The 18,180-nt window shown below is 42.6% G+C and overlaps 1 protein-coding gene across 11 annotated transcripts in view; it reads right to left on the bottom strand.

The window, feature by feature from the left end:
- NTM (neurotrimin) overlaps positions 1–18,180 on the bottom strand; it is a 907,778-nt gene that overhangs the window by 14,029 nt on the left and 875,569 nt on the right. For all 11 annotated transcript variants that reach the window (XM_070272994.1, XM_005611723.4, XM_070272992.1 and 8 more), the window contains 3 exons: positions 6,769–6,903; positions 4,698–4,818; positions 169–320 (listed from right to left, as the gene is read on the bottom strand). In XM_070272994.1, coding sequence (XP_070129095.1) covers positions 169–320; positions 4,698–4,818; positions 6,769–6,903 — 408 coding nt within the window. The remainder of the gene's footprint in view (positions 1–168; positions 321–4,697; positions 4,819–6,768; positions 6,904–18,180) is intronic.

The raw sequence follows: 18,180 nt of genomic DNA, 5'->3' as shown, positions 1-18,180 counted from the left end.
CATACATGCTCTAGTTCTCTCTCTCCTCTTTCTCCCTCTTCTCATTCGCCCCTGCCTGACTAATTCCCAACGCTCTTCGACTTGCCCCTCTGGGCCTTCCTTCCCAATTCCTCTTCCTCCATATGAACCCTCCCCTCTTTCACTGCCCAGCTCAGCGCTCAGTCTTACCAAATAGTGTGATGCTGGCATTGGTGTGGCCCAACTTATTGGAGGCCACACAAGTGTAGTTCCCATAGTCATGTTCAGAGACATTGAAGAAGATGAGTTTTGAGAGGAAAGGTCTGTTTTCCACTTTGACCCCCTTCTTTCCTTCAACCAGTCTGAGACAAACAAGAGAGACAAAAAAAGAAAAAAAGGAGATGGTTATATTTTTCTCATAGGAAGAAGACAGATTCTAGAATTAATGATCTTCTCATTGCCCCTGCTCTGACATCATTATAATCACTATGTTTCCATTCAAGTATACAAGAAGTTCACACACAATGATACATATAATTGTATTTCTCTCTTTTTATGTATGTGCCTGGAGATACTTGTGGCACTACACAGATAATCATCTCCCTATACAGATATTTAAGTTCTCTGAAGGCAGGTGCCTTCAACAAACACGATGTACCAGTTGTGTAACATGCAGAACAATATTATCGATGCAGTAGGTACTCAAAAGTGTGGTCTTAATTGATGTTGCTGCTGGTGACAATGAAGATGATGATGGTGATGATGATGACAACCATGAAAATGAAAAGCTCAATCTTCAAAGAGAAGAAAAACCTGAGAGGTTTTAAGGAACAATATTTTTCAAGCACCTGAGTAATAAAATTTTCCCTTAAAACTTGATCCATTCTACAAATGATACCTAATTTTTGGCTGTGGATAGGATATAAAAATCAGGGATCACTTTAATATCAGGGACTCTGAAGGGCTTGGGAAAGGTGATCTGCCCAGAATATCATAGCAGCTCAGTCTGAGAAGGATGATAGAATCCCAAGCATATGACCCTGTAGAGCCAGGACAGTCTCCCTGAGCAAGCCACCATGGCAGTCCAGTGGGCCACAAGGGTACATAGTGGTGGTGGGGGCCACTAAAGAAATGCCACATATAGTTAGTGGGGAGGACGGATATGCTTTTTAGAACCATGGATACCATTCCTGGGCAGTTGCAGAAGGTAAGAAGAAAGCTACTTTAGGGCTTGGCAGGGCCATATCTTCCATCGTAAAAGGCTGATAGCAGCAATTCCTATTAAAATTGCATGTCTCTATGGAAATTATGAGACCAACTCTCTTCTTTTTAAAAACTCTGGAATGTCCTATTTCAGAGAATGGGCTTTAAGCCAAAATTTACTTTCCCTGCAATAATTTGTCTTCTTTGTCCAGAAGTTGAGTCCATGCTTCGGGAAAGATGAATGCTAGTGGGAAAAAATACTTCTCAGTGGAGGATCTCAGGGAACATTGTCACAAACCTAAGTTGCCTGTTCATGGCCTGGCTGGAGCAGGACGTATGGAGAGTAAACAATGTCAGGGTGGACGCACATTGGAACAGACTCAGGGGACATGAATTGGGACAAATGGTTGGTATCAGAGTCATCAAACCAAGAAAGGCTATTCAAGGCAGAAGCAGAAAGCGAAGCCCAGCAAGATAATGAGAAAATGCTTTGTAAAGTAGAAAACATTATTTAATATAATATATTTCTATGGCATTAGCTGTCGAGAACTCCATCCTGGCCCTGCATCACAGTATGTTTTTGGGATAGAGGGCAGCTGCTTTGTCATTATCTGAAGGTGTTGTCTCTGTAGCCACACAAAATGATTCTCTCTACCGCCAGAACTTACCAAGATCAGTGACCAGAAGAGAGAGCCAGGCTCTGGTTTGAGTTGTCACTCAACATCTGTCTCCAGGGAAGTTAGAAGGTTGTTTGGAGGGACTTGCCTTGGTTTTTGCTATTTAGATTTTCCTCTGGTAGCCTTTCTCTCTCTAAGCTAGGGGCAGTGAATCGGCCTTAGTCCATGGACTTCATTAAAATGTGAGCACTGTGGAATGGACTGAGGCACCTGGCTGTGCAGCCAGACGCCACCATTTCCAGCTTGTCATGTAGACACTCATCCTCTAGGGGGTGATGTCCCAAGAAGGCTGTACACCCATCCACCAGGAGGTTTCTGAGAGCTCCTCAAGCATATTGGTCCCATTTGCCATTTTGACGCCATTCCTGGGCTGGGAAGGAAGCCTTCACGTCAGAACCAAGCTGTGAAGGAGATTTCAGTTCTGCACTGGGCAGACACTTACTGAAAGCAGGTTCCTGCTTGACATCTCTGAAACACCATTAGCTGAAAGCAGCGTAGGGCAGCCGGCAGCATTGCAGCACTTTGCAGATTCTGACAACGCGCTTGCCTTTTTTCCATGTGGTGCCATATCCCCATCCCACACTGCCACTAGGCTTTAGTTTCTTAATGAACCAGTAGGCTTTTCATTGGATCATGCTCCCGTGGATGGGTGGCCCTTTTGCATACAGCCTTCCATTTCCTCTCCCTATGATTCATGACACACAGTGGCATGCAGTTGAGTGGTGCTACTATGCAGTCAAAGCATCTAGATCTACCTTAGACCTAAATTTTGAGAAAACTGACTGTCCCCATCACATAGACTCCTTTGATTTGCCTCAGAACTTTGCTTATCTCACTGGGAATATGAGCTGGGTTAGAGCTTCCCCCAGGCCAGATGCAATGTGACATCTGAGACCTGCCTGGAGGAGGTGCCTGCCGCCTTGGCGGCATGAGAAGGACTGGCAGCAACAAGGACTGAGAGGCAGAGATGTTCTTGTTGAGCTGGGTGCCAGGAGGACAGACAACTCCATTCAATGGAGAACACTGGAAATAAATAAATGAGCAGCAAGTGGAAAACTGACCAGAATCAATTAAAGGGGAGAGAAGGAGCTGTCAGGAGAAGAGCTCAGACAAAGGAGGCATCAAAGCTGCCTGAGCCAGGGCCTCTGAAACCCTCCCTGGCCATGCCGTCTGCCTTTCTCCTCCTGGGTGAATACTGGCAGAGGCTGTGGCCCCTCCTATGATGCAGCCGCCCTGCAGAGCGCAGCTCTCTCTCCCTTTTTCTCACCATTGGCCACTTTTGCCTATGACCTTCTCTACTTTCCTCCACATATTTTAAGATCTTGCTTTCCCCTACATTTTGCTTGTACTTTTCTCCCATAAATAATTAAAAAATAGGATACAGCTGATTAATTTTCATGACAACCTGGACAGTCAAAGGTTCAGGAACTGGCCCTGTAGCTCTGTAGTATTTTCGTTCTTGTTGATTTTTCTGATACTGGAACTTCAGGCCTCACTTTTCCTCCTGGTACCACGAGAACGGAGGGAGAGACCAGTGAAGCATGGTTTCTAAGAAAGGTAACCATGTTTATTTATTGGGGAAATACTACTCCCCTCTGCTTGATTCTGAATTCCTGGAAAAAGGGGGAAAGCCAGCTACTTCTTCTTATCTCTTATGAGTTTGCTTTTCCTTTTTCTGCCTCAGTTCTTTCAGCTATAAAACGGGCTGGATGAACACAATACACCGAAGAGGCTGCCAGAACTTGTACTTAAAGGAGAACAAGCACTGCTTCGTATTTGGAAGGATTGTGATAAGACACAACGAATCTTGTGACTAAGTGACTTGGTTCTAAACAAAATTCAGCGATTGATTCAGAGACTGGTGAGCTTTTGGTGACTGACCGACCTCAAAAGGAAAGAAACGTAAGGCACCTTAAAGATGTCCTAAGTCATGTGGCAAGAGCTGGGTGGCTCCTGGCCTGGACTTGCTCACACCGCTTCCCTTCTCACAATTCCCCCCTTTGCTGTCTTCCCTTCTCAGCTTCTCAGCCTCCGTAATGCCTTCCTCCTTATCCACCCCACATACACAGCAGGACTCTTTCGCCTCACCCGTCCTCGTTTTTATGAAAGTGTTCTGAACATGGACAGCTCTTGCACATTTATTTGTTGTTCATCCACCTTAAAATAGCTCTTTGATAACAGTAATTGTCATGTTGCCTGGCTGTACTGAGCTGCTGAACCCTGTGCTAACATGCCATTTGAGAACTCCTCGCAATGACAGTCTTCCGTGAATCACAACAAATACCCTGATGATGGCTGCAACATGGGAGGGAAGGGAATGGTCACCTCTCTTTTCTCCTACAGGGAAAGAACAACCTGGGCACGAAGGGCGGGCTAAATCGGGTCATGGGCTCTTTGGTACCCAACTACTGACAGAGTCTGCAACCGCGCTGGAGACCTCTGGCTACCGCTAGCTTGTAAGCCACTCCCAGCACCCGTGAGCATTCCTAATGCCTTCACGCAGGACTGAGGATGTGTTAAAAATAGCTTCAGGCAGAACATATTATTTTCTTGGCCTATAAAACATTAACAAGCCTTCCAATGTCCTGGTGGCCTTTCCTTTGAGATTTTACTTTCCTAAAAAAATGTTTTCTTTCAGGCTTCTTGGCAGGCAAGTGATAAGTCTGCATAGCCACATTAAAAGCATAGCTGAAATTCATTAATATTAAGAAAAGACTGGTTTGCGTATTGTTTCCGTTTTACAGGTAGGAGGAATTCCGAAGAGGATTTTACAGGGATTCACTGGCAACCATCTGGAATCAGCAACCTGCAAAGCTTCCCTCTTCCTGGGGAGCAGTGGGGGAGGGAGGGAGTCCTTACCTTTTGTCATCCTTGTACCAATGGAATTCTGCCGAGGGAACTGCTGAAGCTTCACACTGCAGTGTCCCCTTTTGTCCCACGGGAACGCCTGTACCCTTAGCTTCTGAAATGTATGGTGGATCTGCAGAGAGAAGATGTCCTGTGGCATTTTGAAATGCATTCTGAAATGAGGCAGGCTGCCTCAGTCACTGATTTTGTTTTCCACTCCCTGCTCCACATCTGCTTACTTGAGCTGATGAATTGCTATACAAATTGTGCCAGAGAATGAAACCACTCAGTATCGTTCTAAGGAAAAGCCAGGTCTCCCTGGCATGTATTGCTTCTCTTCTCCATACAGAGGTGGAATGACCAGGTATTCAGGCATATTTCCTGTCTAAACTTTTTAACTTTCAAAGGATAATGCCAATCCATCAACCCTACACTCCAGGGGTTGCCAGTCAGAACCTTTAATCAGCCTTACAGGATTTCTGCACACCAGGTTCTTGCCAGAGTATATAACCTCGAACTATTCAATTCCCATCAAAGGTTCAGTTGCAAGAAATAATATTCATGGAGAATTACCTGAACGATATACAGATCAGTCATTCTTCTAGGTATTCTAAAATGGATCCCTGAATCAAGCCAGACCAAATGAGACCTATACACTTGGTTGGCATTCATTCGAAGTCTTTACCTGACTACCGTTGACAATTCCAACAGTTTTCATTGAAGAGCATTATGAAAAACAGCCATAATAGACTTGCAATTCTATTTATGGTGGAAACATCATATTGATGTTGTTGACTATATCTCAAATAACTCTATTTGTGGAGATCCTAAAGAGAAATTTCTCTTGGGTCTTAGTACTAGGAAAAGCAGTGTTTCTCCCAAGAAACTAGTTTGCTTTTATCTATGGACACAAACTTTAAAGCAGATGATATGTTCCCTTTTTTCTTCAGCAACTCAAAGCCAAACTCTGGACCCACATCTAACCACCTTGTGGTATATATTTCATACACTGATTTATCCCTAGCTTTCACTTATTTTCCTAAATCTGTTTTCTCTTTGCTTACATTTCCGTATTTTTTAGGTTAGTCTTTATTAACTGTAAGTCATCTTAAGTCCCTTTTTATAAAATTTGTGGTAGGTACAAAAAATGGTAGCACTGTTATATCTATTTCCTTGCTTCTTAAAGAGCCCTGTACTAATTAGGTTCACATTGTAACATAAACCAAAATTTTAAAGGAAAGAATGAGTAACAAAATACACAATATTCTCCCTCTCCCTCCACCCACCCTAGTTTTGAAGGAGAAAGGCTTCTTGTCTGCTGGTTTAGTCCTTGGGTTCTACTCGGTTATAAGACTTCCTGGAGTGGGCACAGCAGAGAAAACTTTCAAAATGTCATAAAGAACTGAGTCAACGTACATAATAAGGACTCAAGAGGGGAAAGGGTGAGAGAGAGGGGTGGGAAAGCGGAGTAGAATCAACGTCCGAGACCATTTGGATGGTCAATAAAGAATGAGAGGTCTAGTGGCCTCCAAACCTTCTGGACTCTGTACCTCTATGAGCCAAAATTAGGTTTGAGATACACCCTCTAATATGTGCATGTTTATCTATTTATATGCAAATTATGAATGCACACCATGTACATAAACATATATAATTGTAAAAGAATGAGATAAAATAAATATACTATAAGTAGAAATTGTAATATTTCCTTCATACACAGAGTTTTTCTTCTCCCCATTATTGAGATGACTGTCTAGAGAGTGAGAAGCTTGGAGACATTATGAGTAAAGTGTGGGAAAAACTGGGATTCAAAGACACGTTTATATAAATCATGTACTGAATGCCATTTAATGATTTTCTAGGAACGTAAGTCAAGTTTGGGATTATATTAAATTACTTTGAGCTACAATTTTTTTTAACTACAGTTTGGAGTTGTTGCTCTTGAAAGCAGAGAATGGACAATGACCCTGCGTTATTTCCCATCCTGAGTCAGAAGTTGGTTCTGCCATCCAGCTCTTTCTTGTGGCCACGACAAGAGCCAGCCTCATACATATGCGGATTGGGGGTTCGTGGGACCACTTACAGTTTACGGTGACCTTCACTCTCCGTACCACTGGTGCGGCCACATCATTGGAGGCGCTGCACTCATAGTCCCCCGACTGCTCCCGCGTGATGCCCTGGATTTCCAAGTATTCATCTTCACTCACAAAGCCCACCGCTGCAGGAGAAGAGGTGGTGAAGTAGGAGAAAAGACACCAAAGGTATATACTTAGAAAATAAAGGATGGGACTGCTTGTGTCTGCAGAGAATTGTGCCGCTTCTAAGTTCAGATTCTTAGGAACTTAAGAATCTGACTCTCCCTCCCCCTGCTCTTCTGTGGCTTCTATCGCCGACTCTTCTTTAGCTCCCCAGCGGACCAGCTGAAATGATTGTGTTCCTACCTGGCCTAAGCACAGTGCCCAGAGAATTACTGGCACTCGACAAGTGATTAATAATCTTGACATTTACACTGTCCGAATCTTACCAAGCAGTCAGGCTCTGGGATCTGAGTTAGGCATCGTAGGAGAATATTAAGTCTTTCTGATCTCAACATATTGTTTAGCCTGAACCTTGAAGTTTAGAGTCGATGGCTGCATCCCAGACCACGAATCAATTAAAAATACCACACTAGTATTTACACACACACACAAGCCACAAAAGGCAGTGGAAACACCAATAAAATAAATTCAAGTTTCTGTTTTTAGATTTAGACACTCACTTAGAGGAGCAGAAATCAATTTTCTAACTTCAATCTGCTGGAGCACTTGGGTACAAGATCCTGAAGACAGATAACAACAGAGACTCTACACCCTAACCTCAAACACAGCAGAAAGTAAAGAGCAAGAAAACATGGCTGCAAATCTTGCTTTGTCGGTTCACCATCCTAAGACTCAGTTCTCTACTCAAAAATTATGAATCATAATAACAGCTTTCTACCTACTGGACTTCCTGCCTGAGGTCTGGCCATGAGCACTCAATTATGGCAAGACCATGACGTTAGAGCCTAGAAGGCAGATTTCACCGTTCGCTCTCCTCGTCACCCTGAGCTTCAGCCTCCTTGGGGGCAGACGAATGTAGACGGAGAGCGAAAGTAACTGCATACATCCCGGGGTTATCCTGCCTCCTCTGTGAAGTGAAGATAATTAGCCTGATGATATATTTTATTACATAAACTGGTATACTTTTAAGAATAAAGGGGTGCTATTAATAGTTACTATGGGACAATAAGCATAAGTTGACACTGTCCTTGGCAACTAAGAGACATTTTCTTAGACATAACATGCATACAATCCTCACAACTCAGAGGGCTGTTTGGAGTAACAGATGAAGAAATATATACGAAAGCACTTTGAAAACTCTTATGTGCTGCCCACCTGTTGCCTCACTTAGTAATCCTGTAATCTGTCTGTAGGCACAGACTCAGGTGGAATGAAGCTACAATAACATGAGTGGCCCCACATGAGTGGAAAGGGAAGAATGGCACATTTCTCTCCAGGTGATGAAACCCCTCCATGACGCCACATGTATCTGCTGATCCAAAGGGTGTAAATGACAACAGTAAGAAACTAACATAATACAAAGAATCATATATGTGGTATGTAAGTTATGGTTATGTTTGTACTGTAACATTGTTAAAGTAACCATTTTTGTCAAGATAACAGTAACAATGACAATGACAATAACAAAACAACTATCTTGTAAAGAAGGGCCACTACTTGCCCAACTCTGCCGCCATTCTTTGTTCATAAGTCTGTGCCACCATCTAGCAATATGCCCAGTCTGAGCATTCCCTTATGTATCTTCATGCCATATGGAACCTAGAATATTTGTGCAGAAATTCTCCTACCTCTATTACCTATGGAAGAGCAAAAGACAGCCTGTATCTATTACAACAAAAAGGCAAGAGTTATTCAATTCACAAGAAGAACCAAGAACATGCTACTAAGTAGAAAACGGGGCCCCAGATCCAGGATATGGAGAGGACAAGCAACGTTAACCCATACAAAGTCACACTCCCAATCCCTAAGAAACTTCTAATTGTCACAGTAGTCTTTACTATTGCTATTTTCTAAACATCTTTGGGGGAAAAAGTACTAACCTTGATTTGAGGAAGGGTGGAAGAAATGAGGAGAAAAGGTTTAAATGAAGAATTTGTGATTCCTTTTATGTTGCCGTTGTTTATTTGCCACCAACCTCAAGCCTACATTTGTCAGATCTGTCCCTGCTAGAATGCTATAATTACTGTGCAAAGCATCTCGGAGACCAGTGTCACACTTAATATTCCCATTAATTTTAAATGGTAGTCCTTGGTACATATGTGTGGCAATTGGTGTCATATTTTAATTAGGCTTGCCCTACACCATCTGAAATTAATAATAGCTCAAATTACTAGTGTAATTTATAAATTAACAGTGCCGTAGCATTAGGAAATAAATTAGCTCTGGACAGCTGTTTCTGGATTGAGTTCCAGTGTCGGAGCAGTGACTGGTAGGACCTCAGATCTCCTGGGAGGCTGTGTACTACACCATCAAAGCAGGGAAACAAAAAGACACAGAGTTCTCTGGCTCTCTTGCTCTTCTCTCCAACTAGAGACCATGCATCTGTTTTAATTCTACCATCCAAATATGTTCTTGTGTGACCAGAGTAAGATTTCCAGGGACCAAGCTTGGATGAGCTTGTTGTATGGACATCTAAATGGAGAAGCAAGTTGGGGGGACTACAGCCATGGACTGAAATGCGAGTACACAAATATTAGGGTGATCACAAGCAAGAACTGATCAAGTTTTCTGTGGAGATGTGTTAGTAGATGTGTAATTTTATTTATTAATATCAGGCGATCTTACATAGGGAAGGAAGTTGGTGGTTTAAGACGTGGGGAAGGCATATGTCTCCACCAATCCAGACGGAGGGGAGGATTTACTCTTATGTCATCCTGCAAAAACCAATGAGGCTTTGTTTTACTATCATCTGCTCCCAAGACCAAATGTAGCTTATAGAAAAATCACAATGACTCCATTGCTCACCAATTACTATATGCACACCTTCTGATTAAATTGGGTAAGGCATAGGAAAAGCAATTTGTATCTAGTGAAATGCTGTATACATTTTGGCTGTCATTGTCATTATTTCCCCCTTTCTCCTCACATACTTTTTTCTCTACCAGAAGCATACAGGGGAAAACCAGTGAGAAAGACAATCAGTACACACATAAATTACATTTTGAACCACCACAAAAGAGATTCCTATAGGGGCTGCTTAAAATGAAGAAATAAACAAACAAGACCCACAAAACTGAAATCTGAATTTATAGATTTAATGATTCAAGGAAAGTCTTCCTTTAACAGCATTTGTACTCTGGCTGTGAAATGATCAATGCTTTATCACTCCTATGAAGAACTCGCAAAGAATATTGGAGGGGAAGAAAAACCAGATCAACAGAGCAGACTTTTTAAAGTGCTAAGGGAAACTCTTGATTAAGAGCTACCAGTGGGAAAGAGGCGAATCACTTGACAAAACCCTATGAAAAGAAAGTCTTCATGGTCAATAGCTTCTCATTTATAAATCTTTCTTTTCTAAAGAAAATGCATCCTCAGGTGGAAATGACACACTCATCTTCCTAAAATATCCGCATCATCATGCCACGCCTCTTTAGACCCTAAAAATGGCTCCCAAGTTTCTGTAACATCAAACACAAACTTCCTTGCTTATCAAAGCCCTTCATGAAGTGGCCCCAATCTACTCGTCCAAACTGACCTCACGTGAGTGCCGGGGGAAAGGCAACAGATCATCGCGGCAAAAAGCCAGAGTCTGGGATTGGACAAAGCCAGTCCTCTGCCCTCATGTTTCATGATTTGTTCAGTTACCTAACTCCTATGTGCCACCATGTCTTCATCTCTACAACTCACTTAGAATAATAGTACCTACCTCTAGGGTTACTTTGAGGATGGAACGCACATGGAATGCAACTGGAACAGTGAAAGGCACGTGTTAAGTTTTTGGGTTCTTTTGGTTTTTTGTGGGGGAGATGAGGAAGATTGGCCATAGGCCAACATCTGTGCCAATCCTCCTCTGTTTTGTATGAGGGATTCGGCCACAGCATGGCTGATGAGCAATGTGTAGGTCCATGCCTGGGATCTGAGCCCACATACTCCAGGCCACTGAAGTGGAGTGCACAAACTTAACCACTACACCACTGGGCCAGCCCCACACAAGTTAAGTTTTTACAGGTGTTAGCTATCATCTATTATCATTATCATCACCACACCACTACTGCATTTCTGAAGCCAGGCTGTGCTATTTTTCATCTTGGACAAACATGAGTATTTCTTTTTCACAGATTGCTTCTATCACTTAGAAAGCTATGCTTTTTCTGTCATCCTAAGAAAATACCACCTAGCATTCAAATTCCATTTCTTCCATAAAAACTCCCTGTTATGGGTTGAATTGTGTCCCTGCAAAAAGATATGTTGAGGCTCTAACCATCAGCACCCCCGAATATGACCTTACTTAGAAATAGGGTCTTTACAAAGGTAATCAAATTAAAATGAGGTATTAGGGTGGGCCCTAATTCAATGTGCCTGATGTCCTCATAAAAAGGGGAAATTTGGACACAGACTGACGTGCACTGAGGGGAGATGATGTGAAGATGCACAGAGGCCACGTGACTGCAGGGAAGCCTCCACAAGCCAAGGAAAGCCAAGGATTGCTGGCAGACACCAGAAGCTGGAAGAGGCAAAGGCAGATTCTCCTTTGTGGTTTCAGGGAGAACACGGCCCAGCTGACACCGTGAGTCTGGACTTCCAGCTTTCAGAACCATGAGACGAGGCCGTTCTGTTGTTTAAGCCATCCAGCTTTCGGCACTTGGTTATGGAAACCCTTGGAAACTAACACAGTCTGGTCTACCTCCTAACTTGCACTGTCTATGGCTGTCCTGAGGTCATCCAGTCTTTGAAATCATAAAATAATTGACGAGCTTAGAGGGACATTAGTGATCCTATAATTCTACAGTTGCCATGCTAGAACACAGTCTGCCTTCAGGGGAATTCCCTAGAATGGTGGTCTCCACATAGATTTCTAGATCCCACCCATACATACTGAATCAGAATCTCTTGGGATGAAGAGTTTTAATAATTTTGCTAGGAAATTCTCAGGTATAGCCAAGTTTGGAAATTAGTGATATTGTCCAATCCTCGTATTTTTCATGAAGGCAACTGCAGGTTAGAGGAATCCATGTCTGGTTAGTGACAGAGCACGCCAGTCTCTTGGTGCCCAGTCCACAGCTCCTGCAACTATAACAGCCTTTTCTAATGGTTGTTTTATGCTATACACATTGCTTTCATTTTCCGGTGCAACTGAAACGCTGACCGAGTCTTGGACATCTCTGGGTCTCAAGGCAACCAGGAAAGTACTTTATATAATTTGAAATTTGTCACCTTCTTATTAACATACTGATTGACTGATAGACTCAGAACTACAAGCTGAATTCAATTTAAAAAAAAGTCATGGACTTCATGTTACTCCTGTGGCTCTATTCCCAAGGCAGTGCCACTCTGGTAATCGCTCTTAGCATAATATTTGTATTTCCTGACTTTAAAAAATATCATTGCCATTAGTGTTCTAACAGAACAGATTTTCTGTAAATATGTTATTTTAAAAGGTTTATTGAGTGTTTAGTATAATTTATATTTAGTCTTGGGGCCAATTATTTCCTCTGGGGTATGCATCCTTAATTTAAAAATGTAGATCAATAAGGAAGTATAATTTATCTAACAGAATTTGTTTTACAGCCAACTTTTCAGGAACACAGCTATTTCATTAAGTGAAATCTGACAACCCAACAGTGAAATGAAGCAAGCTGGAAACGTGATCACACCTGCCCCCAAATCCCCAAAGAAGCTTCACACCATCCAAGGGTTGAGCTGAGCAGTCTTAAACCAACCGAAGGACAGAACTGCCCTGTGTAAGTAGTATCCCTTTGGAAAAGAAAATCCCAGTTTCTGAGTTCACAGATTGGGCATTAAAAACCTTTATAAGTGAAAATAATAATAGCCACAATTATCATTTTTATCACACCCAAGAATAAGCTTGTCAGGAGAACAGCTGTAGCTGTTGGAGAAGAGAAGACACAGCTGTCTCCTTGTTTAATATTTTTACGGCATATATACCAGCGGAGATAAAAAATCATTAGACCTCAGAAATTGAAAAAGAATATGGAACATAGACTCTCAGAATTTGAGAGTTGGACGGCATTATTTTTAAAATTTGGTTCAAATCCTGTGACTAGTCTCGTTCTAGACCAGGACTCACCACGGCTGTCTCCCTCTCAGTTAGCATGAGGATGTTCCTGTTAGACTCAGGCTGAGCTTCAGGGACAGCTGTTTACAGGACAGGGCAGCTAGTGTCCCTCCAGGTGCCTTTATTACAAGCTGACAAGCAGGTGAGGCTTTGTGTTTTTGATGGAGGAAGACATGGTTTTGTTCAGAGGCTGGGAGGTCCAATGGACAAGAACAGGGTGACAGAGGTGTGCTTGCTGTTCCTGAATACCAATCCCTAGGAGCCAGAGAGACTGGTTTTGAGGTCTGATGGAGAAGGTGGTTTGGGCCAGAAACTACAGAAGATATGTTCATGAAAGATGTTAGAGGCGGGCAGTGTGGATGTGACATCCAGTGTCAACACCTGCCAGTGGTCTGGGAAAGGCCGTCCTCATCCCCTGCCAGCTGAGAACTCTGTGCAGCCTGGATCTGTGAGCGCACAGCCCACAACCATTCAGAACAGACCTCATTCTCACTATGCCAGCAGAGGCAAAGCTGAGGGCCTTCATCGAGGGGGCAAGGGGCAGAACACGAGAAGACTTGCATTTGAGCACATCGTCGGGACTCCAACAACTAACTAGAGGCAACTCTGAGGGAGAGCTGAGGGTCTCCAGGCACCCCGATGGCTCCTAATAGCCACAATGACATGGCACTGATGCAATCCTTGGAGGCTACATCAGGCTGGGAACACGGGGGCTCTACCCAAAGGCCGGACAGCAGTATCTGCTGCAACAAGCTGAGACTAGCAAAGTTCATAAGCATTTCCAAACATGATATCTGTTTTGAATTATCTACATAGAATAGCTTCTGAGGATCTGCTATTAGACTGGAGCCAAAAGGCCAAAGAGTTGGTTGAGGCTCTCAGCACCACTTGCCCCTATTGCACTGGGACCTTGCTGAGTTCCAATGCCCTCACAGTGGGCCCTGCAGGAGGTACTAGCTGATAGTTCGCTTCTCCATACTTCAGATTCCTCTTCTGTAAAATGGGGGAAATAACACTATATTATAGGGCTATCGTGAGCATTAAATAAGCAAACGTGCGTAGAGTACTTAGAACATAGTGAGCTCGCGATCAACAGTAGCTGCCATAACCATTATTCTCACTGATGCCACAGCTCAGCGTGAGCGCATTTTAATACAGATGATCCTTGATACAAGAAAATCTCAATGCAAGAAATGAAAGAATAATCAAATTTCTGCTTTTCTAGTAAAAATTAATAATAAACTTTACAAAGGATTCACCACAGATCCTTTAACTAGAAAGTTCTACTCTCTTCACTTAAAATAGGATTTGATTTACAAGGGATAACATTTCTTAGTGTCATTTCTTCTAAGAAAGCAGATATAGCTGGATAGCTCATAGGAAACCTGCTGAGGGCTTGAGAAATGTGTCTAATTCCACAACAAAAAGAAAAGGATATAAATATATTTTATACATATATTTTTTGCCATGGCCTTTCCTTTGGATACAGATAGCGTGGCTGGCGGAAAGGTGGGTCTGATGATCTCTCCAAGAAGGGGCGAATTTACAAGATCTCTTTCAGAAAAAAATTCTGGAGGCCTAAACTTGCTTTGGGTTGTCGTAGCACTGAGGTACAGCCTCAGTCAATGAGAAAACGACGTTTGGTATCAAACATAGGTCCCATGTTTAGGGAATGGAACAGGTTGAATTGTTCTAAATAGCTGGCTTCCATTATATAAGAGGAATCCTCCTTAAACACACTAGAGTTGGTTGCTAGCAAGCCAAGAGTTAAAGTCATAGAGTGTACAATGTGTGCGATGTCCCATGTCATTACCTTCCTGCCAGCCTCAGACTGTATCTATTTCATATGGACTCTTCTTATACTGGGAAACTTGCCTCAGCGTTTCCCTCAGCTTTCTGTCAGATTCCTAAGACCTGTTTTTGGTATCCTCCAGCTCATCACAGCTTCTCTTGCATTATGTCCCACACATACAAGATACCATTCCCCAGACAATTTCAATGTTCTCTGTCCTCTTTGCTTAAGAAGGACATGCAAACTGATAGTTTAAAATTAATCTATTAAACTGATTCCATCATAAAGTGATAAATAGAGATCCAATAAAAATATTACATACTCATGCCAACTATAAATTACATGTCTATCTATCTATCTATAAAGATAACAGCAAAACACTTAGCATAGGTTCTGGCATATATTAAGAACTTGTTTGATAGTTGAAACTGAATATATGTATACGTCTGAATATGTAGGAATATGCATATATGAAGTGTAATATATTTACTTACAGATAGCTAAAAGGAAAAAAAGAATTCCCTTAATGTTTTGATTGGGAAATTTTCTGAGAATGATCATTAGCTTTATATTAAGGAGGAGCTGCAGCCCAGATGTAATTATATGAGAAGGAGCCCTTGTCCTCCACGGAGCCAGGCCCTGTGTGTCTCAGAGGCCTATCCTTCCCCTTGATGATGTGACACTAGTTTTCTCTGCAGGTTTGGCTTCAGCCCCCCAGCTAGGCCCTGGCAGCTGTGTGCTCTCTGCTGCGTGCCTTTCCGCGAGGGCTGTCAGCGTGGTTTGCATGCAGACCCTCCATTACAGGCGATGATGAAGTCAGAGAGCACACAGCTGGATGCTTCGAGTTTGCAGCTTGACGTCTGGAACCTGGGTACTTGCAGTAGTGCAGCTGATGGCTGCTAAAAAAAAATAAAAAAGAAATAAAGGAATCAGCTTTTGATTTGTAAACTCAGCCAATTTGATCTGAAAGACATTGATAGGGGATAAATATAGAACTCCGCGGTGTCATATTACCTCAGTATCTTGGCTGTTTGCTAAATCTCTAGAGATATAAGCCAGTACCGAGCGCTGAGATGTGAAGAATTCACTTGCTTTGAAATTCCTTGCCCAGATTAACTTAAGGGAATTATTTTTCCTTGAGAGGCTCCTAACAGGCTAAGGTTCCGCTGACTCTGCACCCCCTAGGGCCGGAAGTCCCCTTGCAGCGAGTCACCTTAATGATCTGGTTCTGGAAAAGCAGAGCAGTGTGTACAGTCAGTCTGTAATTGACCAGGAAGATGCCTTCTAGATTAAGAACAGGAGTTCTTCATCTGAGAATTGTGGAACTCAACCCCAGGGGTCTTTGAACCTCAGGAAATGACATTATGATCTGTGTGTGTGGTTTTCCTCTGAGATTCTATACATTTCTGTAAAAAGGTCTGAAAGGAGGTTAGGTTCCAAAAAGATTATAACCACCTTTCTATGTTCCTTTGGTTCATCCCCCAGTGATGGTACAGAATCAAATCTCTATCAACCCCCAGGCCCACAGAGAAAAAATAGAAAAACTGCTCAAAATATAACTGATGATGGGGAGAAGGACATGACTCCAGAAGTAACGCACAGCTTTGTGTATATTTCACTAAATATTTTGTGGAGGATGGGAAAGGAAGTAACTTATAAATAATCCTTTTTAGGAATACATAGATCTGAGGAGTTCTTTTTTCACTGAAAGAGGGGAGTTCAGAGTTCTTTTCCCACCAAGAGTTAGGATGAAAGGAATGAAGGGTTCAGAATTCTCACCATTCCCGCAGAGACCCAAGACCACTGCGGCCACAGTGATCATTTTATGGCTCCACATTCCTCCTTGACATGGTATCTAAAGGCTCCTTACGAGCTGTCTCTCGTCTACATCTCCAGATTCTTCTATTACCAACTTCTCTCTCCCCACACCCAGTGGATGCACCAGCACAGCTCCTAAACACCAGCCTATTCATCTGTGCCTTTGTATCTTCTCCCTCTCGGCCTGGGGTTGCATGCCCGTTGTCCACGTTGCAATGTCTACACATCCTTCAGAACCATTTTGGGTATTAGTCCTCTGGGAGCACTTCCTTGACACTCAAACCTCCTTACCTCCTCTCTACCCAGTTTATTTTTTTTTTGTTTGTAGTGTTACACTAATCACACTGCATTGTTATGTATTTACATATGTTTACCCCACTGGACTTGAATTTCCAAGAGAGAAGGGACTCATTTGTCTCTATATCTCCAATATCTGTAGCAGTGCTGAACACATAGAAGGCCCCTCTGGTCAACGATTGAGTGAATGAACTGAATGACTATAATTTTGATGGCTGTTCTAGCTGTCATAATGAACTATTTAAAACTTTCTTTGGTGACTTTTAAGAAAACAGCAGATACCTATCTTTTAAGGTTTATTTTTTCCCTTTTTTTTGTTTTTTTTGTTTTTCTTTTTTTACTGAAAAAGGGCTGGACACCTAAAGAGACCTCTCAAATCTCCTAAGGTTAAAGAATTTAATCCATATTTCCTAAGGGGGATTAAAAAAGCCTTCATCAAGCTAGGCCTGGAGTGACTAAGAAAAGAGCCAGGTTTGGCCATCTCCACAAATATCTTTAGTTAAAAGCTCTTGAAGCTAGCGTCCCTGCTTCCTCTGAATGAGCTAGGACACCGCGTGCCCTAATCAGAAGTGTCTCAGAGAGCTTTCTTGTGTCACCATCAATTCGGTGGAAATTTTTTCTGAGTGGAATCAGCTTGGTGATTCAGCTCTGTCTGTAATTAGTCGTGGAATGATTGCAGGGAATGTGATTAGGCTCTTTACCTTCCCGGGACAGGCAGGGAAAAAAGTGCTGCCATCAACACAAAACGGGGCCCAGCAGAAGAAGGGGTAGCTCCCGCAGCAGAAACACTAACAACAAGAAGCACTACAGTGAGCAGCGCTGTGCAAGCCAGCAACTGGGATGTGGTTTCAAGCAACAGCTGCTTCTGTTCACAAAGTATCAAACTCAGCTTAACAGGGCAATACCAAGCCGGAGCTCAGAACCACCCTGAGCAATCCCCATCACCTGCTTCAATAGATTTGAAGCCTCAAGTGCACAAATAGGACAAATGTCCTCATCCTTACACAGGTGCTGATGTGACTACCCTGCCCTCCTTCCTTCTTAGGACCCAGGAACTTTGCCTGCCACTGACAGTGCTGTATTCTTTTTACCTCTACCTGTCCTCAACTGCTCTACTTAAATTGTCTTAACTCCCACTGCTCTGGGCTTCTTCAAACCTAGTAACTCTCTTCCTTTTCCACAATTCCAAGAGAAAGATAAAGGGACATTTTACTTGATCACCACCCAAAATGTTATTGGTCCTTGAATTGAGAA

The sequence above is a fragment of the Equus caballus genome, chromosome 7 (genome assembly GCF_041296265.1).
Source record: "Equus caballus isolate H_3958 breed thoroughbred chromosome 7, TB-T2T, whole genome shotgun sequence".
NCBI classification, from domain to species: Eukaryota; Metazoa; Chordata; class Mammalia; order Perissodactyla; family Equidae; genus Equus; species Equus caballus.
The sequence above is the reverse complement of the archived record's forward strand: the minus strand, read 5'-3'. Positions and strand labels throughout refer to the sequence as shown.